The sequence below is a fragment of the Micrasema longulum genome, unplaced genomic scaffold, assembly GCF_059751315.1.
Source record: "Micrasema longulum isolate JH-2025_06_02 unplaced genomic scaffold, ASM5975131v1 h1tg000725l, whole genome shotgun sequence".
Taxonomy (NCBI): Eukaryota; Metazoa; Arthropoda; class Insecta; order Trichoptera; family Brachycentridae; genus Micrasema; species Micrasema longulum.
In genome coordinates, this window is record NW_028277921.1 from 1609984 (window position 1) to 1634994 (window position 25011).

Sequence of the window (25011 nt, forward strand, 5' to 3'; positions counted from 1 at the left end):
CGTTGCCTACTAAATAATAAATATTCGGTACGCCTTTCAACTAAAAAAATTCAGGAAATAATAATACATAAACTAGCAAGCAACAGTCAGTTATCGCCGACTGTTACATGCTAGAAGATTCGGGCCTCGCTTTATCGGCCCTGCGGGCCTCAGTTGATTAATTTGAATCTCGGGCACTGTGAAATTTCACCCCTTTGAGCCTCACAATTTTTTTTTTGCTGTTAGGAGCAATCTAAATATAATAATGAACCGGGGTGTGGTCCCGTGGCTTGTGTCGCGGACCCAGGGATCAGAGGCCCAAACTTAGCACCCTGCTTTACCGCAACTTGGTTTTCATTTAATAATAAATAGTTTGGGTAAATCATAAGAACACAAATATTTATTTTAAAAAATTAATTCTAAAAAAATAATCTGTCTACAGTTCGCAGCAAAACAATGGACCGTACTCAGGTCGAGAATTGCCAAATGGATATTCATTTGCATTGTAAATACTTTTAAATATGTACCTGTGTATTTATCATTGCAGGGTTATTCCAATCTATTTTTTTATAATTCGCCTATATTTATTTTGTAAAACTGAAAATACATGTTTATGTTTATTTTTTTATTTATTTACTCATTTTATTCACAATATATTTATGTTATATTTATTGATACATATAAATCCCAACTCCATTGAACCAAATTTCTGTGTAGAGTTTGTTTGTTTGTCCGTCACATCTCCGAAATAGCGAGTCGTGACGGCCTGAAATTTGGACACGTCATTTTAGATGCGATTTCAAAGCTAACGTTGCTATTTTCGAGTGAAATTTTAATCAACTTATACTCGATAAAAGCTCGAACTTTATATGGATGCCTAGTGTGGCCTTGACATATTGCCCATAATAAACTGTCATTATCAACAGTAAACATACTTTAATTCACAAATTTATCCCCTAAATTGAGAAAAAATAGTATCTGGATTAAATATGTTGATATAAGGAAAGTTTTTAAGCAACATAATACACGTGTCGGGACAATAAATACCAAAAATCATTGTAAATCATGGGAAAATATTCGGAATCAATTACCTGTGAAAACTGACTCCTTTGACTACTGCTGCAACCAAACATACTGCAATTCACCATAGTCAATTTTTATTTATTATAACGTAAATATCCAAGTTATTTACAAACAAAGCCAAGCACAGCCACAAAAGTATCTGATCGAACCGTTATGTTTATGCTGTCAAATAAAACAAAATGGCCACCAATTGGTTGCTAGCCAACAGATCAATATCGCTTGCGTTCGATGAAACATAGTGTTGGGGCTTCCCTCTAGGTACGCATTATTACTCTGAGTTTTTTTTTTTAAATAAATTTATATATGGGAGTTGCTTTATTATTTACCTTGCTTATAATATGCAAGGTTTATTATTACTCTGAGTAACATACCTTAATTTCAGCATTTTTCGTCATGAACAAACTAACACAGAGTAATGTAAACTTCAATATATTATATCGATACGGTATAAAGTAAAATTAATATTTATATACATTAAAGTATCTTCACCGGTAACTAACCTAAAAACGTTTGAAAACGTTTGACATGACAGCGAGAGAGACAGCATTTGGACTTACAAAACAATTAAGGACGCATGTGTATTCCTTTCCAAACAACGTTTGTCTTCTGCTACTGCTGACGTGATGAACATTGTCAAGAACGACGAAAGAGCATTGGGTAGATTCATTAAACATTTTTTAAAAAATATTTAATTTGTTAATAGGCAGGTAAAAACACGAATCAGTACACCATGAGGTTAACTACTCTCCACTCGATTTCTTTTAGCAAAATTTTCACCCGCGAGTAGAAACTAATTAAGTGAAACCAAAAAGGAAAATAATAAATATGTGTCACCCCCTACTTTTACCGGACCGAGTGAATTTGCGCGATGCGTGTGAACAGGCCTGTTCATGACAGACTCAATCATTTTAAGACTATTAATATTATAGATTCATTAAACATGTGGACATTTTAGAAACAAATATTTCAAAAAAACAATACAATTCAGAATAAAAAGTCTTGACTTAACATCATTGCAGACCAAATGTTTCTTTGAACCTGGTCCAAAGTATTATAAAATGAGTAATTAATATTTTTTTAATTAGAACTAAATGGCGGAGTCTAGTGCTGAAATGTTTGTTTTCAATTACTGAAGAAAATGAAAAAATAGTTTCGTTACTGTGTAAAACAATCACTCAAACCAACCAATTGCACAAAGTATAATTATGTTTTTATTCATTAATTTGATTTCAGATTAACGTTTACCCTTGCCCTGGTGATAACTATTTCCTACACCATCGAACACCCTGATCTGGTAGACAACTCCTCGGGAAACCTGACAAATGGAAGCCTGGCCATGACAACTCTTCTCCTCCTCACATGGCCTAGAAACGGTAAATATCATTTAAGAAACGAACGGCCATAATATTTGCATCTGCAAAGAATTTAAATACACCAAACCAGTTATTTAATTTAATCATCGTGAAACGCGCATAACCACATTTAGATATATTACATGGAATCCACCATCATTAAAGTAATATTTAAATCAGTTATCATATATAGCAATATTGTATTATTTCTCAAATAAACTATGAAATCGTCAAAATCAGTGCTCTATGTATTATTATGTCCGAATAAGAGAAATAAAATGGTCAAAAAATATTTAACTGTTTATTTGCGATAGTAATTTAAGTGCGTATTTGATTGATAATTAATTAACACTTAATATTCAATACATCAACAGCCAAAATCCTTGGAAGATGAATTATTTATGAATATAATTCGGACATTTGTCCATATAGGTTCTCGAAATATTTCTTTTGGAATGCAATTCTTTTCTCTGCACCAAACACATAGTATAAGGCTTCTCGTCCTGTTTCATTATAATATTATAAAACTTATTTATGTCGTGGTCTTGTGGTAATGTCGCGGACTCACGGATCAAAGGTACAAGGTTCGACCCCAACCACAATTTTATTCATATTTTCTATCACAGCTATATTATACGACTTTTAATAAAATAGGCTCAATAATATAATAAGAATGCAAATATCCCATTTCTTTATCTTTAAAAAAAATCAATCTGTGGTTAAGAGGAAACGCGGTCAGACTTTTCTTCATACAAACGTATTCCCATATTTTCTCTCCGGGTTATGCACTAGAGCTGTGATTTTGTGACAAGCTGTAGATATACCATTGGCGTGTCTCTATAGTATTGTTTTTTTGCATAAATGGTTTATTATGGGAACTAGAACAATCCAAAAAAACCTTAATTAAAAACCTGTCTATCTTCTTTGGACGTACGGTTTACAAATATCATACCTATTTTTGAAAAACGCAAAAGATACCGGTACAGAAAATTGAAAAAAAAAGAAAAAGAGATGGGTATATTTGAATTTGATTAAGACGACTTGTTATCAAATAAGCCAAAACTTGGATATCTGTTGGTAGACCTAAGTACCTTAGTACTTAGGTCTACCAACCTATCAACCTATTTATATTCTAATTGGATAGCAGGCTTTTTTAAGACAAAATTACATAAACACGTACCTACACTTTCAATTTGTAATGTTTCAATAGCTATCAATTTAGCAAAATAAAAACGTCACTTAAAACCGGCGCAGCGTCAATATTATATTTCTATATATTTTTTTCTTGCATGGATAAACTACAATATACATTTTATTATGAGAATATATATTTTTTAAATACTGCTATTTATTTTCCATTAGACATGTATTCAAATAATTGTGAAACTATGTGAAAAAGAAAAAAAAACTTTCTTCGAAAAACAATTTTCAAAAATCGAAATAAACTGATATTCAAATAAAAACGTAATTTTTCATAAAGAATATACTTTACATACAATTGAAATATAATCAAAATTTTAGGCACAGCATAGATTTTTTTTTCATAGATTTAGGGATATCTTTCCGTATGGTATGTGCCCGAAAATGTTACACAAACTATAAACTCGGGTGTAAGGCACCCGAACGCACTTTAAACCCACCTATCTCAGCCCGCGCGCAAGGCACTACTAAAACAAATCAAGCTATCGATACTTCAGTATTCTTACTCCAGCTACTGAATGGGAGGGAATGGCGGCATTATCAATTCTATAAGTAGTGAGCGTTTAAAAATGTGCCGAGTGTCTCCCACCCAGGTTTATTGACGTATTAATGTAATTCTACTCCTAAAAAGATAAATAGGCTGTTAGTTAACCATGGGTGAAAAGGTATTTAATTGTATGAATTTTAGACGGCCCCTCCAGCAACTGGAGCAGCGCCCCCATGTCCGACGAACTGGCGGCGGCGGGGGTCGAGGGGGCCCGCGCCCTGCAGGCCCGGCTCCGGTACGAGGCCGCGACTGCGGGGGGACTTTCCCCGCGCTCGGCCGCGCACCGCGCCCAGCGCGCCATGGCAGCTGCGCCCCCCGCGGGCCCCATGGCGGCCGCCGGCTACGCCAAGGACTATGCCACCAAGTTCTTCGTCAAAAAGTAAGGATTCCAACAGAATTTCGTTCGCACCTAATAGGTACATAATATTACCTTTTTTGTTAATGTAATTTATTTGGAAAAAATCGATTTCACCCTAATGATATAAGTTATCAATTAATTAAGTTATGATCATGCATACCTGGATTTACTTTCGAGTCCCTCAACGCGCAACAAGATTGAACCAACTATTTTACATTGAGACATCTAGTACGAGAAATAATCAGAACGCTGATCCCGAGAATGCTACACTTTTTTAATCAAGTCTTTGCCAGTGTTGGCTTATTTTGCTTAAATATAAATGCATGGCGCACTGCTAGAACCTCCTTTGAAAATCGTAAAGTTTAGTTTTATATATTTTGTTAAATATATTTTAACATATATTGTTGTTTAATTTTCTAATATTTTTGTAAGGTAACGTATTCCATAACATAATTATATTTTACTCACCAAAAAATATATGTACTCGTATGTATCCAATTCAATGCAAGTATGCAAACCATACCTATTTTTTCAGTTTACTTTAAATTATTTTGGTAAAATCCCTAACGTAAAATTCCCTATGTCTGGAAAAAAATGTAATATGCATACAAATATATTATAATTTAATGTAATATGCATACAAATAAATTATAAATGCTATATAAAATTATTATTTAACATTTCTGTTTTTTTTTGTAACGCTGCCGTTTTCTCAAAATAAAACAAATAAATACTTAGTAATAAAATTGAATAATTTAAACAATTTAGAAATATTCGAAATTAAGAAATTGCAAAAAAATATACAAAAAAATGTTGGTATACATTTATTCAAAGAATATTTTATTTTATTTTATTTATTTATTTATTTATTCACACTCTTTATCAAAATACAATTCCATATTCACTTTGCCCAGCTAACAAGGGTACATACCCCGTTCCAAGCTAGGCAATTACATTTTAATATATTATAATACTTAACAAATTAATATAGAGCACAGACAAACAAAATATAAACTTATTCGGATACACATTTTGATTCATATACATACAGACATACACATATATACACACATGTATATATAAATATACACATATATACACATGTACATACACACACACGTACATACACCCATGCGCATACACATACATACATTCATAAAAACATAGACAATTTATTAAATAAATTAGAAAAATTAATGTTATAAAAAGATTGTTGAAAGTATAAAATATAATAATGAACTCATTTACTGACATACCTCGAGTCGTATAACTAGACAGGCGTACCATCAACGCCCCTGAGAAATCTTTTATATTTAGTAGAGGAGAGATGAAAAATGTCAGCGTAACCGGATACTTTCATCATCATGAAACATTTAGCCATACCTGGTGGTGCACAAGGCACTGCATCGTTAAATCAAATGTAGTCTATCTCGATCATTTATTATAGGAAGGTAAAGGATCATCCTTACCCTCTAGGTGCCAGTCCTGAAACATGAAATATTGCAGTGTAGTCAATATTTCATGTTGACCTTCCCGGGAATCGACCCGGGACCTCAAGCATAGTAGGCGAAAGCGCCAACTACTACACTACGAGGTGGACTTTTCTCCACTCGATTTCATTTTTCTAGATTACCATATTGATTTTTGAGAGTAACTATCAAGTCAATAATACTCATCCAGGATTATTTTTATTTATTTTTTTATTCTTTATTCGGATAATCAACAGCTATATTATATTTCTTATTTATAAAACGAAACAAATTACAAATAAGCCAATTATAGGTATTCACAAGTAGCGTCACAGTAAAAATTAAAAAATATTCTGGAACATAAAATTAATAGTAATCTAATGGAAATCCAAAAAAATAGAAAAAACATCACGAATTATCTCGAAAGCAAACGCCGCACGTCATTATGATTATTCGTAAATAAATGTATGTTTAATGATATTTTTATTACATTAGATTTATTAAAATTTCGCCAAAAATATGAACTTTGCCTATAATTAACTTGTAAACCATTATCATGTATTAAAATGTAATTGCCTAGCTTGGAACGAGGTATGTACCCTTGTTAGCTGGGCAAAGTGAACATAACATTGTATTTATGATAAAATGTATAAATAAATAAATAAATTAGATTAAACAAGAAGAAAATGAAGAAAAAGGTTATTCCCTAAAACTTTGGAAGGAACGTTAATATAGTTTGCATAGTAGTTCAGGACAGTCAGTTGAACCAGATACAATTTTTAATTGATCAATTATATCAGCTATTTCACGACGTTTTTTGCAGATGTAATAAATGGGTGATGTTTTTTACATATCTGAATATATTGATCGGATTTAAACTCAAGTTTTAACCTCAAACACATGTACTTGACGAAATTCTTTTAAATACGTTCAATGCGTGATAACTGCGCATTGTACATAGGGCTCCATATTTGTGATGCATATTCAGTTAAGGATTTTGAGTGTCTTTCTCATGGTGAACGACGTAGAGCTACGGATAACAAAACCAAGCGCACTCGATGACTTTTTTATGTTTATTATGTTTTTATTTCACTTACAGAATTTTATTCTTCATCCGCGCAGACACAGACATATTATATTTTATTATACACAAAATAATATTTTTAAAAACATCGAAATAAATCACTCGGAACAGTAGCCATTACATTTACCACGAGAACAACCGCAGTCTGTCCGAATTCGCATAGTGATTTGCTGATTTATTGAAGAATCTTTTTTAATTGAATCGGCATTCACTTCGTAACACTTCATTATAAATTATTATGAAAATAAAACTTTGTTATCAGCGTTACACATTTTTATTATTTTACAAGAACACAACTATAGTTTCGGGAGAGCACTCCTCTCATCGACGGGTGATATAAAACTCAGTTTTGGGAAACAACCCGTCGACGGGAGGAGTGCTCTCCCGAAACTATAGTTGTGTTCTTGTAAAAGAATAAAATTGTGTAACACTGATAACAAAGTTTTATTTTCATAATAATTTATTGAAGAATCACTTAATGAAGATCGGAAATATGCGTGAATTTTTAAACTGTATTTAAAAAAAAAATACGCTATTTTTTACTCCGTATTATGAATCGTCTTACGAATACTGAAAAATAATGAATGTTTCCTTTGCACATACTTCGATATAACCTGAAAGTGGTACATTATGTTATACGTTATACCATGTTGTTTTACTGTATATTAAATTAAACTTTCACCAAAAAGCATAGTGTTCTGACACCTCTACAATTAACCACAAAACGGTATATTAAACCGCAATATAAGATTATATTATCACAGATAGCATTGAATGAAATGTTAGCCTCGATAGGATTGTGTTAAAATCTTATACTTTAAATGAACAACTGTACACGTACATACCCTGTCACAATTTATCTCGTTATCTCGACTTATTCTTACACAACAATATGCGTATTCGTTACTAAAAATAAAATTTAAACTTACTTACCAGGGCTGGTATTCCAAACGTTCTCGCGACCGTATCATCTCGTGTATTTACATATAAAATACAAGAGAAAAACGCGTGCGTGGTTCAGAATAACAACCCAGATATTATATTGTTACAGCAAAACATATGAGGCTAACTGGTGTATAGGAAGAGGCCCCACAATAGATGCCCCCTGGAGTCTTCCAGTATGCAAAGAGCCTCCAATCACCTCTTGCACGAGAAACAAATACAGAGCGGTTAATGGAACCTGTAATAACCTGGAACACCCCTCCGATTGGGGAGTTTCCTTCACCCCATTCAGAAGAGCTCTCCCGCCAGATTATGCAGATGGTATGCACATTCTAAGTTCTCATTAAAAATATCATAATCCGTAGGGGAAACCACAAATTTATCCACTGCGCACTGATGCTGTAAGTGTTTTTGCGCATTTTTTATATTATTGCTTCATACTATTTCTAGCTTTTTAGCTCTCGCAACTTTATTAGATTTTCAAATTCACAACCCAGGTTTTTCGTGACAAGACCGACGCGACGCCGACGTCATTTTATTTATTTTACCGAAGGGTAAGGTGCTAGATAGTACCTTGCGTTTTTACTGATTGATAACTAAATACAAATTTTTCTAAAGCTTTGTATTAACGTAAATTATAAATGTCTGAAAAAATATTGATGCTTTTCTTGAATGAATAAATGATATGAAATGAAAATAAATAAAAAAAACGCTTTCGCACAACAAACAAGACAGTAAATAGTTTTATTTGGACACCTTATACGAGTAAATACAGTTCTGTTGACTTACAGGATTTTCTAATATTTTGATTAAAATGTAAAACATGTTTTAAAGGTGTATCAAGTCCAAGAGTCTCTCACAATGGCAGTCCCCTTCCATCAGCTCGGCAAGTGAGCATCCAGGTTCACAGACCAGTGTACCGATCGGATCCAGACTTTACCGTCGTACTTGCAGTATGGGGTCAATTCTTGGATCATGACATTACTGCCACTGCTCTGAGCCAAGGTATTAGAAAGTTTCCAGTAGCCAACTGGTAAATTACACCTTACCACTTTGAATTATTTGTTGTTTCTTTTTTAGGAGCAAATGGTTCTTCAATATCGTGTTGCCAAGCATATTATACATCAGGACTTATTGCTCATCCAGAATGCTTCCCAGTTCCTATAGGTCCAGGAGACCCTAATTATCACAAATACAATATAACGTGTATGGAATTTGTAAGGTCAGCTCCTGCTCCATCGTGTTTCTTGGGTATTTTTTTTTTGTAATTGTAAAGTTTTACTTATTTGTTCTATTGAAAATTAAGATTTAAACAGCTTTGCTTTTTTGCTTTTTTATGACATTTTAGGTCCTAGAGAGCAGTTGAATCAAGCGTCTGCCTTCATAGACGGCTCAACTGTATACGGACCTTATGAGGAGCTGGCTAACTCACTGCGTGCATTCAAAGGGGGAGAACTTGTGATGATGATGACAGAAGATGGAAGAGAGTTACTTCCAGCATCTAAAGACGTCAATGACGGTTGTAATGAGAAAGCTTTGAATAGCCAAGGAAAATACTGCTTTTTGTCAGGTAAGAATCGATTGCTCGAATATTAATTTATTTTTTCAAAAAAAATTAAAAAATTGTTAGTTGCTCTTGATAACCTGCCGAGGAAAATAATTTTAAAAATTTAAACGCTATCAACTGTCATTTCAATTTTCATGTTTTAGTTTTCAATGAGCAAAATGCCGTTATTATTTTAATTTTATTGTTTGGATGTATGTTAATGCAAAACAGTCAAGAAAACTATTATTTTTCAGTTTTCTGATTACTAAACAGAGGAGGAGTTAATTTTCATTTTATTTTCCAAAACCAGAAAGCCAAAAAAATTATTTCCTTTATTTAAGTTTTTCCATATTAAAAATAACCATGTAGAATATGATTGCCTCTTGTCAGATTGGTATAAATGACGCAGATATTTGATTTTTCGGGTGGGATTTCTATTTTTTTTTCTTGCGAAAAAAAATGGTCAAAGCTGAAAAGATGCGTTTTATTCGTAACATTAACGTTACTTAATTAGTTCTTGATAGGCCAAAATTGCCGATAAAATTGATATAATTGTTGGTAGGTGATATCAGAGCCAACGAGAATCTTCACCTGACGACCATGCACTTGCTGTGGGCGCGACAGCACAACAGGTTGGCGCGAACCCTGAGGAGGGTCAACCCCCACTGGGAGGACGAGGTGCTGTACCAAGAGAGCAGGAGGATAGTTGGGGCACAGATGCAGCACATTACGTACAACGAGTTCTTGCCAGTACTCTTTGGTAAGCACGCTTCATATATATTTTTTTCGTACCTTTTTTATACCATGCTGATTATTTTTATATGTATTATGTGAGCTTTTTTTATAATTCAAATGTAAGACTTCATTATTCAAAGCTCCTTTGTTGTTGCCACCGTAATACAAAGTTGCGAATTCAAATAAATTAGTTAATTATTTCATAAAATTAAGTGTCATTACATATGTGTGTTTTTTTAAACACCGGCAGGCCATGTAAATTGGTACCAAAGTGAGTAATGTAAATTAAAATATTTTCGTATTTTTTTCCATAAAGATAAATGTGATGATTTTACTCAATAAAAAAAAACTATCAAGTGTTTTCATTTTGTCGATACGACATATTATTTTAATCTTATGTATGCCGTATGGTCTTTTTTGAACGATCCCATGTGGCTTGGACATGTTCCGACGTTTAAGCTACCGTTGCAGGACCCAACCTCAGAGTAAACTATGTGCTGTGTAAAAAAATATAAAATACGTAACTTAAATGTAATTGTTTAAAATTTCAATTTTTTTAAAATTTTCTTTCCAGGAGAAGAATTGACGAGAAAGTTAGAACTCTCGCCTAAAGAAGAAGGATATTACTACGGATACAACTCGACGCTTGAACCAAATATTGCCAATCATTTTGCTGCTGCAGCCTTTCGATTTGCTCATACTCTTCTACCGGTATTTTTTATCATCATAATAAGATAATAAGATTGTTTTTAAACATAAAAAACAATAAAATAGTTCACACACACGTAGATATCAAAAATGACAGTGCTAATCATAAACGCCCGTTTGTTTATACTAGAAAAACAGAACAGATTCCTATGAGATTTTATAGTTAGCCTGCATTATCGCCTCCTCCCGCGTCCTTTATAATAAAGCTGAAAGATCATCATCGACGGCCTTCCAGGACAGCGGGAAGAAACTTGGATTAAGGCTCTTCTGAGGCATTTGTCTTACTAATCTCCTAAGTCTTTCTAATCTTATCAGTTAAAAATCTCAGTGGCGTCAAAATAGATAACATTTTTTTATGCTTTGGCTAAATAAAATAGACTAAAATAGTCTCATATTTTTCATTCTATCTAATTGAAGATTTTCCGTGACGTCACAAGAAAAAATTAAAAAGGGGGATTTAAAAAAAAAAATTAATTCATTATTCTCTTTCCACACCTAATGGTGCATATGGCACTTCATTGGTACTCCAACTGCAGCGTATCTTAATCATTTTTGTTACATTAATGTGAGATGAGCAGTCTGGGACCATGAAATATTGCAGTGTAAAAATTATTTTTTAAATAAATATTATATGTCAACCATCTCAAGAATCGAATCCAAAATCTCGTATTACCCGTTTTTTTGTTAATGTGTATATAAAAATTTATGTAATGGCGTCAAAATAATACGAAGCCTTTACTTTGTACGAACATAAAAAAACACTAAATTTTTTAATTTTATTTACCCAGTATTTGTCAGCATGACTGACATCAATGTTTAAGAAACTAATTCAGGTGTTGAATGTCTCGCAGACCCTGATGAAGGTGGCGAACAGCCACAGCAGCTCCCCGGAGTACGTACACCTTCACAAGATGCTGTTCAACCCTTACTCACTCTACTCTGTGGGGGGGGTGGATGACGCCATCAGGGGAGCCATGCAGACGGACATGCAGAAGGTGGACCCATTCTTCACGCCAGAGGTAATGAAACTCACCTTTATAAGTGTACATATAAGATAAATTATTAAGATATCCATATTCTTTCAGTTACGTTTCACTCAAACTTCTGTTGTTTTTTTTTACACATTTTTTTTTTTTACTTTTAAAGTCGATTTTTGTCAAACAAGTGTAAAAGATTCTTCCCATTGTATTGGGGCCTATGTAGGTATTTAAAAAAAAAACTATTAATATGTTGTTTTATCTTTATATATAATTCCTCTGTACGTGTGATGTCACCGTACTCCTCCTAAACGGCTTAACCGATTCACGTGCGGTTTTCAGAGAAATATAGATCTTTGCGCTGGGCTTGTTCGTAGATATTAAAATCTTCGATCTTATATTTTTTTCAAAGTAAGAAGCATAAATGTTTTATTCATCGATCTACTAGGATTGCATCCAAGGAGAATGCATTTACAAAAAAAATAAAAAGATGTTGTTTTTTTGGGTATAAAAAAAGTTTGTTTTTGAATGTTTACAAACAGAATTTGTTTTTTATGGATCTCAATCAGATTCCTTTCCTTAAATTCCTTATAATTTTTACCCATTTATTTCTTTTTATTGAATTTTAGGTAACACTAAAATAATATTAAATTCAATACATTTAAAAAAATCGTATTCCTACATAAGTACACCCCTTTGTTGGTGAGACGACCGGAGTTTGACGTTTGCAAAGAGAATGCCATATTTGAAAAAAAGATTTATTTTATGTTTTGGAATTCAACCATAAACATGTACATAGGTACCTACTTAAATGAATTATTTGAATATTATCAATTTTTAGTTTTGGAATTTAATCACAAACAAGGGCCTAGGTACTTGCTTATCAATGAAAAGTCATTTGCCAAGCTAATAGCAGGCAAGCCAACGTTCGGGCAGGACAACGTCTGACGGGTCCGCTAGTTAACCCATATTTTTCGACATTAGTCAATTTCTGTATTTCGTGATTCATAATTTATTTTCACACAGTTAACGAGCCACCTCTTCAAAAGTGACCAGCCCGAAGGTGACAGCGGCCCTTCTAAGGCTACGCCCCCCGCGCTGTGCGGCCTGGACCTCGTGTCCCTGAACATCCAGCGGGGGCGCGACCACGGCCTGCCCCCCTACCCCGCCTGGCGCGCACACTGCGGCCTCACCGTCCCTAAGTCCTTCGAGGACCTCCAAGGCCTCATGGACGCGGACTCGCTGCAGAGGATATCCACCATATTTAAGTAAAGAATTATCTCAATCATCATCATTATTCCTTTTCGGCACCTAATAGTGCATAGGCCACTGCTATGGTGCTGTTTACATCAACCGCAGCGTATATTGGTCATTTTCGTTACATAAGGGTAAGATGATCAGTCTTACGCTTCAATTGCCAGTCCAGGGATTATGAAATATTTTAGTGTAAAAACACCTTTTTAACATTTTACAACAGAGGTGAAGAACATTCTAAATGAGGAAATATGGAAGTCTGAGAATATACATGACTTATGGCCTGTCATTTACATACTGCAACTAACATTTACCATTTTGCCTTACTTTTCTGTTAATCTTAAAACTCTCAAGGGGATGAAACGTTTGGAGAAATTCAAAATATAGCTGATTTTTCCAACTGGTTCAAGAAGAAATATAATAATTTATTCAGGCTTTGCCTAGTAGGTGAAATAATTCAGTCTGGTGAATCTCACCCAAACGTGTGTTCAAACCGCTGACAAGTATGTATGTACATAGATATTATAAAATCCCTTACCAATTGATGTGCAGGAGCGTGGGTGACGTGGACCTGTACACAGCAGCCCTGAGCGAGGTGCCCCTCCAAGGCAGAGTCCTGGGGGCTACAGTCACGTGCCTCCTTGCGGACCAGTTTCTGCGCCTCAAGAGGGCGGACCGCTTCTGGTACGAAACTCCCGACCAACCGCAAGCCTTCACCAAAAGTAAGGTTTTTTTCTTTTAATTTACTTAACTAACTAAAAACTGGATAACGAGGATCATTAGCTTAAAAAAATGTTACTTTAAAACAAAATTAAAACTATGTGGGTAATGTAATTAAAACTAAGAAATGTTACATAGTACGAATACCGACAAAAATATATGAAATTGGTTTAGAAAAATTAATTGTATGTTCTAAATCAATATGGATTTTGTGAACAAATGTTTTTATACATAACTTTAAAGAATAAATTATTAAGAAACATGTCCCTACAAAAACGCAACATTTTTTGCCTTGATAATTGTGACGTCAAGATTCGGGACGATGTTCTATTTAAATTTAAGCGGTCTCAAACACAGTTCAAAAATTACCCGAATCGTGACGTATTAGGAACGATGCAATTGACCGTTTTCACGGGAATTCAAAAGTATAAATTTTAAGATATTTTTTATGCTTAATTTTTTCCTTTACTTGACAGTATTTCATAGACCCTTGTTTAAAATTGTAAAAAAAGTGATAATATTAACATAATTATTATAAATATATAATAATTATTTTGAAAAAAAATATAATGGACTTAGTATTGGATGTAGACATTTTTAACTGCGCGTTGCATTTATACAGAAAATTTCTTCATAGATTTGATTATTTGGGATAGTTGCTGAATGTATATCTTGAGTGGTTTGTGCTATGTATATGTGCGAAAGATTTTGTGTACCTTGGAAGCAGGATCACTTGGGATGGGATAACAAAAAGAGAAGTCGACTGCCGCATACACCAAACAAGGCTTTCGTTTAACAAAAAATCAAAGATTTTTGAGTCAAATAATATCAATCTAAAACTCCGCAAGCAACTTGCCAAGACATATGTATGGATCATATTGATGTACGGTTGTGAGACATGGTGCCTTACCGAAAGAGATAAAAAAAACTAGAGGCCTTCGAGATGTGGCGCTACAGAAAAATATTAGGAATTTGCTGGAGAGACCACATCACTAATGACGAGGTTCTCAACAGAATCGAAGAAGGTAGGTAACCTAATCAAAACCATCTCAGAGAGGCGAGCCCGATGGATCGGCGACATTATGCGCCATGAGGGTTTCCTGCACGACATCATAGAGGGAATGGCTGAGGGGACAAATTATAAAGGGCGCCCCCGACGGGAATTTTTGGAGCAAGTGTGCGAAGATTTAAACTGCGCCTCATATGTCGAGCTGAAGAGGGCTGCAGAAAATAGAGGCCAATGGAGGACGAGATGCAGGACTTTGCTGCAAACCAATCCCCAGGATTGAGACTGCGAAGAAGATATGTGCCGCATGTAATGTATATGTTTGTGTATTTTTATATGTGCCTTCATGTGTGTGTGCATGGATGGCTCGGAGTGTGCATTCGGTATTTTTATTTATTACCAATGATAACCTCCGTGGAAAACGCAAATGGTAACAATTATTATTTTCTCACTTGAGTTTCTTATTTAATTTTTTTTGTCACATTTAATGTTTACATCTTTTGCATAATTTATGAAAACTAAATTGGTTTTTTATGTTAGAAAATCGTTGATTTTTTTATTATTATGTATGCTGTATGTATTCTGAATAAAAAAATAAAAATATCTTATGGTTATGGGCTCAATAAGATTTTTAAATACTAGTAAAGTTTTTAAAATTTACTTGCGAAAATTTAACCTTTAACAAATATTGAGTTTTTCTATGCAGTTGATAGAGTTGCATTGAAATTATAAACAAGTTGCGTTTTTTTTTTGTTTTGGCTACATTTAATTCAAAATATTAAGATCATGATTATTATAACGCAACACTTTAATGATTATTAATAAATAACACTTTAATCATTATTATTTTTAATTATTCCAATAATAATATGAAACCTTGAAATCATGATTAACTTTTAAAATACTTTTTTGAAACAGTACTAGTGCTTGAGTTACATTAATCAAAGGACGAGATAATTTAAAACACAGATATAAAAAGAAACATGAAGGTACACTGTTTAATAATATTTTTTCCGTTATTGATCAAAGTAATCATACAATTTATTTTTTATGACAAAAAATACGACGTAATATATCAAGTCGGTCGATGTGTTCCTACAGCAAAGTTAAGCATTCAAGAAGCAAGCGGTTATCACTCCCGACTTCAGATGACTTGATGGTCTGCCTAGATCATTTAAATTGATTCAGTTAAGTTAATTCATTGTATTATATTATCTTTCATGCTAATCTATTAGGGCTTTCATAAGTCTGTTGACTGGCTTTAAAAGGTTTTAAAAAACTCGCTTCCTTTGTTGACTCCTGTGACATAGCCACGCAAGAGTAATCTACTCCTGTTTTCACTGGTAAATAACATAAGTTGTTGTAATAAATATGCTGTTTTAAAAATAACTTTAAGTACTCTTTTTGTAATGACTTTGAGCGTGTTTTTAATTTATTTCAATGATCGACGCGTTTGCCTACGATGCGAGAGGCCTCGGATTCGATTCCCGACAGTGTTAACATGAAATATTTATTTGAAAAAATGTGTTTTCATACTAGAATATTTTATAGTCCCTGGACTGGTACCTTAAGCGTAAGACTGATCATCTTACCTTCATGTAATAGGCAGGTGCCGTGGCGCAGTTGGTAAGACGGCCAAATGTGGGTGTGGGTCGCGGGTTCGATTCTCGACAGTTGCAAAAGGAAAAATCCAAATAAGATTCTTCTCAATTGGTCTGTGTGCTGTGGTGTATAAATCGTAAATTCTTTCCATGTCCTTTCTTTCCTAACTGCTGATAAGCCTCTACAATAAAGGCTTAACGGGTTATCCTTTAATAAAAAAATAATTACAAAATTGATCAAGATACTCTGCGATTGGTGTATTATTGCAGTGCCCTTTGCACAATTAGGGGTGGAAAGGGAATGAAACAAGAACTATAGTTAGTTTAATCTCAGCATGTTATAAAATATGGAAACTTTACCGGTATATCAGAATTAATTTTAATTTTGTATACTTCCTTTAAAATTATGAAAATTGCACTGTATGTTTCATCAACAAAATAAAATCATTAAAAATAAGATTTAGTTAACAATAAGTCTGATGATGTCGATCACAACGAAACCTGCTCACTGGGTCACAGGTGAAAAATTATAAATTTAAAGTGGTCAAAACTGCAAAACGTATACTTATTATAACTCACAGTTCTTAAATATTTTTGCAATACCGTACGCTTCTCGTGTTATTTATAAAACTTTTCCATATCTTAATTTCAATAATATATAATCCTTCAAACACGCGATCAAAGCTCAATTCGATAACTAAAATGCCAAGCGGATTAAAACAGATACCCTTCACTACACCTACCTGCCACTTTCTTTTAACATAAATACATAATAAATCTCCAAAAAGATATTTCGAAGAGAACATCTTGGTGTTTTGCCAAATTTTCCGATTCTCACTTTTTATTATGTCCCAACTGATGCCAAGTACTACTCCCAATCTTGATTGCATCTTATATTAGCTCCATTTTGTGAATGAGGTGTTTTATTTGCAGATTACGTAAAACAAGATTAATCTCGTCTCAACTACAATCACATATTGCATACATATTCCATTCCAATGCGGTAATCAGTGTTTTCATTTTATTAGTTGTTTATAGACTATTAAACTGAACCAATAAAAATAAATTATGCATTGTATTTTCATCGCTATGATGTTTTTAAGTTTTGTTACTTTGAAATTACTCCGCCCGTGACGTTACGAGTTTTCATCGATGAGTTATACCGCCATTTAAAAGTTGAACCCCTTAGCTGTCAAAATACACTAAACGTTGATGATGATGGCTACCTGGAAACCTAAAATCTATAAAAACACGCCATAATTGATTGGACGTTTCAGAGCAGTTCTAAAACTATTTTGATTTAGTTTTTCACACATTTTCGAGAAACTTCGCCGTGCAATTAAATGCTCTAATTTTACAGCGTGTAAGATAACATTTTTATATCAGTTTAATGTAGCACTATTCTTAAATAAATAATTGTTTAGACATCTAAAATATTACGTAAAAAGAAAACACAAACGGTGAAAACATGATTTCTGATTAACTTGACTAGCGTTGTGTGTTTAGGCTTTAATTTAGGACGATAGTTGGTTTTTTCATAAACATTTCGTCATGATCGTAGAATAACGACACGTGATTTTCTTTAAAATTTACAAAAGTGTGGCTTAATTTTTTTTGACACTACAGTGTCAAAAAAATTACGAAAAACATAAATGTCACAACTTGATTAGTACAAAAATATATCATTTGATACTTGGGTTAGTTTTAAATATATTTTTTTTTTCAAATCTGGAATATAAAGCCTGTATATTTTCAAGGTCAAATATGAAAGAAAGTCAGTGTCGCATTTTTCGCACATCATTCGTTGTTCTACGATCACGACGATTTGCACATCATTTCGTGGGGTAATTACTTCAACTTAGTAACTTCAAAATCAGGATTTATGAGTTAACCACTAAATCAAGTATTCGTATCTTCATCCATGAATTCTACAAAAAGACGACTTGTGATTTGAATGCACGACTTGTCTATTTGTAGCATTCATGTAAAAGTTAACTCAAAAATCCCGTTTTTTTTATATTGTAGAAGTTGCCTAGTTATTAAACCTACGATTGTATCAATTGTGCAATTGCATTGAGAGTTGTTGTATCACACAGAACCACAGAAAAATATCAATTTATAGTATATTTTACTTACATTATATTATGTACCTCCTATGTAGGTACAAATATATATTAAACTTTTTATAGCTTACCTGTAAATAAAATCACCATTCGCCACTGGTGTATGAGAGTATGTATCAGGGTGTGAGGGCGAGGGCGAGGATGTGTGTATATGTGAATAAGTATCAATTTTGTATTGAAGAGTGCATAAGTTAGTCAACGTTATAAAGTTGCGAAATTAAGACATTGTACGAATAATTGTTAAATAGTGTAGAGGACGTGAAATATCATCATCGTCATCATAAGCTCGACAGCCCTGGGTGGGCCATGGCTGAATCCAGGAGTCTCCTCCACTTTTGCCGGTCTGCTGCCCTTTCTCTCCAGTTCCTCACTTCCAACATTGTCATATCTGCGCTGATGCAGTTCATCGCATGTTAGGCCTTCCTGATCCTCGTCGTCCTTGTGTGACAGAGGGATTTAGGCGCTTCATGGGGTTTTCCTTGTCCATTCTAATTTTATGGCCAGGCCACCTCAAGCGTCCTACCTTGATGGAGCTGATAACATCGGGCGCTCGGTTGACATCGTCTGGCTCCCTATTGTAGCGATGACGCCAATGGTAGTTTTCTCTCACAGGGCCATAGATAAATCTCAGGATTCATCTTACGAAAGCTGCAATGGTTCCCTCAATATTCTTTGTCAGATTTCGGAGGCATATGTGAGGTCATAAAATATCACCAAAGACTTAAAGACTAAAATTAAGTATTAATTTTAGAGCTCACATCTGGAAAGTCATTTTATTACAATCAAAAGGGTCAATAGAATGAAAGTTAGAATTATACTCTCTAGCGAAGCGCACAAGTGGAGAGTTCTAGGCGTAGTTTGTACGAATGGATGGTACATGGAATAAACAGATGTATAACAATTACGGTATCCAGGTGTTTTAAAGGCTCATTTTGAGACTAGAGTTTGGGCTATCTAGAAGTCCAGTCAATATATTGTGAAGGACGCTCATATCCAGTATCTTATTCAGTATTGTATTTCTCTTATTTTAATGAGTAAATTACCTTAATTTATTTCTTGTTAACATTGATGTTAGCGTTGTTTAAATAGTTAATGAAAAAATAGTTTTTACCAATACCGTTTTACATATTGTTTTCAAGTGGGATTGGATATAGGTACCTTGTATTGTGTCCTAATATTTGGAACACTGATCGGATTACAAATTACTTTTAGGTTAAATAGTTTTTGTGGCCACGACATATTGCCAGTACATAAAGAATACATTTTTAAGCTCTTCTGCACACTTAAGTTATTTTCGTATTTTTTGTGGGTAGTGTAATATTGCACTATAACCGTCGATGTATTGTTCTTGATAGGTAACTATAGTTCTAGATGGCTAGAAAAATGATATCTTTAGGGGACCGAAATCTCGACATTCTTCGAGTTGTTATCAAAATTAAATTAAATAACTATCAACGTACCATTCATTTTGGAATGGTCGTATTTTCATTGTTTTAAATTTGATTTGATTTTAAGCACTCCCGGATGATTTTTGCCTCGTTGAATTCGTGTTATAGTTTCAATCTCCACCCATAAATTGGTCTGCAAGATGATTGTGTAGGACTACAACTTCCCACGTAAAATTTAATAATAATCAAACGGCAAAAAGTTGAGCGTATGTTATGTCAAAACCAACTGTGATTCATTTATCACAGTTTTTGAATCCGCGGCAAGTTAGAGACGCCAAAAACTCCGAATAATCAACTCTGATAAACGTACAATACTTCTAATCATTAAACTATTAGCTTATTACAACAGGATACAGAACATTTCAAAGAAGAGAATGTGGAAGTCTATGCATTTACAGGGTGTATACCTGTCATTAGCTGGTTTGAGTTGTCACTTTACACACTATGTAACATTCATCATTCTGCCTTTGTTTGAACATTTATATTTATTCCAATCTGTTGATATCTGTGAAATTAAACAGCTGAAACCTATATTGGGTGTTTTTAGAAAGAAAAAAAAAATACATTTAAAGAAATACAGCAAGAGGGAGTACTATGACGTATTTTACATATTTTTTAACTAGATTATTGAATATAACAGACCTTATGTGTGCATAAAAAAAGCTTTTTATATTTTGTTACTTATATGTATTATTTTTACGGCAAGCACGTAGATAATCTTATCGTTTGGGTGCGCCTTTGGGTACCAGCCAAAGTGCTGTCAAAACTGAATAAGAACTTCTTAAAAATATATGAAAACATATACCCAATGACATATTAATACATAGACGGTTCCTATAGAGTAAAATATTTTTAAAAAGTAGTGACACGAAAACGTACCTTTAGTCGATAAGTTTGATTATTGATACCAGGGCTGCATTCAACGACCATGCATATTCTACCAAAAGTTGGAGGATACTCATTTTTGGTACATAAAAAACTTTGTATTTTAACGATAAAAATCAACATTTGTTTTTGGTGGATCCCAATCAGATTATTTCCTTAAATTTTGACCCATTTAGGAAATGCAAAAATAATATTAACTCACATTTATTATATTTTGAAAATATATTCCTATAAGTGCATCCCTGTAACTTAGAAGAGCTTCCCAATTGCGCCGCTAGGCGTAGTTTCACGTTTACAAAAAATAATATTAACATTTGAATATTTATTATTTTAAGCTTCGTTTAAACTCATGAACAAATATGTACCAATGAAAAGTAACACAATCCTTTTACAATGTTTGTCCAAAAGGTTTTTACCCGCTTTCGTGACACGAGCAGGTTTTTTGGTTGCGATTCTAAAAGTCACGTCTGACTGGGTGTCCAAGAACGCCTAAATACGCGTTGGGCATGACTGATCGTTTGGGCATGAGTTAAGTGTCATCATTTTTGAGTGCTCAGGGCATGTCTAAATGTATTAATATGTCAATGCATATACCGAAATCTTCAAAAATAGTTTCATTGAAATTCACATTTTTATGGAATAATCATATTTTTCAAAAAAGTCGTCCATTATTTTAATTTACGAAATATTCTCACACCAAACAAAAGTTATTTTTAGCCAGCGGACCATTATAATGTTATTGATTCTTGATTAATTATTAACGCACATAATCAAATTAACCTGATTTCAAGAATACTAACATAATATTAATTTATTTGTTTGTTTTCTAATTAGAATGAGGAAGTTCAGTGTCATTTTTAATTTTTCTTAATAGAATATTAAAGTAGGCCATTTTTTTTAAATTTTTATTTATCGTATTATAAGCGCTATGATTTTTTAAAGTTTTGTATTTCTGAAAGTACTCCGCGTGTGACGTCAGAGGTTGATCTATGACAGTTCTTCCGATTGGTTCATAACGGTGACTAAACCGGATATCCTTCAAAGCTCTCATTTCATTGGATGGTTCATATGAACCAGTGACGTCATTCAAAGTAGTGCGTTTTTATTTTTTAAAAAAAATTACGTACATTTTTCAGAAATTTTATAGTACAATTTAATGCTTTAATTTTTACCGCGCGCAAGAAAACATTTTTTGTATCTAATTTCCCGTAGGGCTGAAGTTTCTCATTATAATTGTAATAAATATTCAAAATTACGTAAGTAGGTCTTAAAATTCCGCTTGCAAAACTATTGATATGCATTTTAAAGAAATTTTATAAAATTTTATAAAATATGAGAGCGGAAAATTAAGGATATATTTTTCTTTATTTTCATGTGTGGTTTATTTGTTATATTTGATATTGACAAAAAATACTATCAATTTAATGGAACACTTAACATTTTAATTATTTTTAGTTAATTAGTCAGTGTAGGATTAGAAATGTTAACAAAATTTAAATACTTGCGGCATTTTTGAAAATTGATTTCATTTACTTCCCATGTCTAGGCTAAATAAATACAGTTCTGGGTGTGAAAAAGAATCAAAATTTTAGACGAATGATTTCGATTTCAAAATAAAAATTTAGGGAAAAAAAATTGCGTTTAGGGCCCCGATTACGATTGGAAGTTAAAAAAGTTATCTTCGACTGTCTATAAAGAAATATCGACAGTTGTGTGCAAAAATGAGTATATTTGCATGAACATTGAAAGTGTCTTCGGTAACCTATAATTGAACATGTTTAATGAAAAAAATGTATGCATATTTTGCTTTTCATAGAGAAAACTTAATTTTACTTAGTACCTAGATAAAATTGAAGATAAACGTTAACTTCCCATTGTAATCGGGGCCCTGGTCTAAAAATAGACGTGTTTCGATTCCTAGAAAAGTTTTGATGAAATTTTATTTTTTCTTGTTTTTAAGCACTACGCACTACGGTATTTCATGGTTCTTGAACTGACTCTTGCAGTGTAAAAGTGATTGACGTGCCCTCACATAGTAAATTATTGATTAATTAAAACCTACAGCTTGCTTCCATTGTATATTAGGACAGTAAGTTTAAAAAACCCTAATAAATAATGGATTTATGAAGGCGGATAAAAGTAAAATGAAATGTGTTATCAATTTGACCAAACTAATTTAAATTTCTGTGCTTTATGAGAGAAAAAAATATGTATTTAATTGTTTATGATTTTTTTTTATATTGCTGCGAATTAAATTAATATTTTTGTACACGTAAATACTAATGTTTTTCTTAGTTACTCTTGTTCTGTGTAAAATTTCTCCTTGTAAATAGTAAAAAAAAAAACTGATATGTGATATGTCCTCCACGCAAAACACCCGTGAGGATATTTTTTATTATTATTAATAATATATTTTGCAGTACTAAAAATAAATAAATTTAACCGTATTTACAGGTCAACTGACTGAGATCCGCAAAACAACCCTGGCCGGGATCATCTGTCAGAACTCTGACTCGCTGTCTACTGCGCAGAAGTACGTGATGCGCAGTGTCGCGCCGGACAATCCCCTCGTCAGGTGCTCCTCCATAGCGGACCCCGACCTCACCCCGTGGGCTGAGGAACCTCCCAGGGTCCGGCTGACGTCACAGGCGGCGGGCGTCCACGCCGTGCGCGGCGACACGTGATGGAGAACGAGACGAGAAAGAAGATAATATTTTAGTATTGCAAAAATCAAAAATCTGAAGATGGCGTTAAAACAATAATTGTTTTCGTCCTCGTACGGAATATAAAGAATGCGAGTCATAAGTAGATGAAATGTTCCCTTATGGATTTTAGCAACGAATTATTTTAATGTAAGTATTTTATGAATAAATAAATATAAAAAAACCGTTTAAATTTTTTATATCAAACATCCTTTTGAAAACGTTGGGGTAAGTATCATTTTAGTATTTATACGTTTATGCCATTTTTTATATTTTATTTTTATAAGGTTGTTATCTGGCCATCCCAGATCAGAGGTCTGACGATTTTCTGAGGATGTCGTTGACTCCGGATCGAAGGTCTGAGGTTTCCCTGCGTAAACTTGTTACCCATTTAAACTAGGAATGGAACTAAAATTAAAATATATCTAATATTTTTTACCAAGTTATAGTATTTATTTATTGAAACCAACACAGTGATACAAAATTAAACACGTACAAAGTAACAACAAATAACAAGACTAACAAGGAAGTTCAGTGGTATTTTTTTATCAAACTAAGCCAAATTCGTATTATCAGCGCAATGCTTTTTCAAAGTTTTGTGATTTTGAAATTCAAAAACACTCATTGGTTGATTATAGATAACTAGTGACGTCGTTCAAAGTAAAACATTGTTCTTAGACTTTGCTACAATGGCGATTGGACTTGTTAAGGTAATAAACCAAAATAATTTATCAAATATCCTATTTCCGAGATAAAAAAAACAAAATTTTCCGAGTACTTTAGCCTTGCGCATGACAGGTAAGGCTTCTAAATACAGGGGTCCGAACAAATATATATAAAATAATAGAAAATTCAAGAAAGTAGAACATTTTTAGATTTTTAAAAAAAAATAATTTTCAAGAAACTTTGGTAGACCATTCTCCAATTTTTACCGCGCGCAAGACATCTAATTACCCCTTGCTCTGAACATCCTCGTTCCGAGTTTCACACCTAAAACATAACATAGTTCACAAAGAAAATAAGAAATTGCAAGGAAAATAGGGAAGAAAAGAGAGAATAGAAAAAAGTATTTGGAAAAAGAAGAAAATAATAAGATATGAGAAAACTGACGTTTACAAATTTTGCTCTCAAAATGTCTGATAAAATATTTTTTATAAGAATATTTATTTTAATTTTTTTAAATTCGTATATTCACTGATGCACAATAAACAGATACGTTATTCCTTTACTAGGTACATCTTAGATAAAGATAATATAAATATAGCAAATCACTATACACATATAAACATTCA

At 33.2% G+C, this 25011-nt stretch overlaps 2 protein-coding genes across 2 annotated transcripts in view; one reads left to right on the forward strand and one right to left on the reverse strand.

The window, feature by feature from the left end:
• Positions 1-13908, reverse strand: part of Uba5 (Ubiquitin-like activating enzyme 5) — a 24259-nt gene extending 10351 nt beyond the window's left edge. Inside the window, exon 1 of the mRNA XM_088230038.1 lies at positions 13773-13908. The gene's annotated coding sequence lies outside the window, so the exon portion shown is untranslated. The remainder of the gene's footprint in view (positions 1-13772) is intronic.
• The window catches only part of cd (peroxidasin homolog cardinal), a 29542-nt gene extending 5639 nt beyond the window's left edge, over positions 1-23903 (forward strand). Inside the window, exons 3-14 of the mRNA XM_088230034.1 lie at positions 2296-2435; positions 4303-4540; positions 8124-8335; positions 8849-9019; positions 9095-9265; positions 9363-9584; positions 10123-10320; positions 10870-11006; positions 11855-12022; positions 13007-13248; positions 13787-13956; positions 23472-23903. Coding sequence (XP_088086160.1) covers positions 2296-2435; positions 4303-4540; positions 8124-8335; positions 8849-9019; positions 9095-9265; positions 9363-9584; positions 10123-10320; positions 10870-11006; positions 11855-12022; positions 13007-13248; positions 13787-13956; positions 23472-23701 — 2299 coding nt within the window. The 3' untranslated portion in view covers positions 23702-23903. The remainder of the gene's footprint in view (positions 1-2295; positions 2436-4302; positions 4541-8123; positions 8336-8848; positions 9020-9094; positions 9266-9362; positions 9585-10122; positions 10321-10869; positions 11007-11854; positions 12023-13006; positions 13249-13786; positions 13957-23471) is intronic.
• Positions 23904-25011: the final 1108 nt, after the last annotated feature.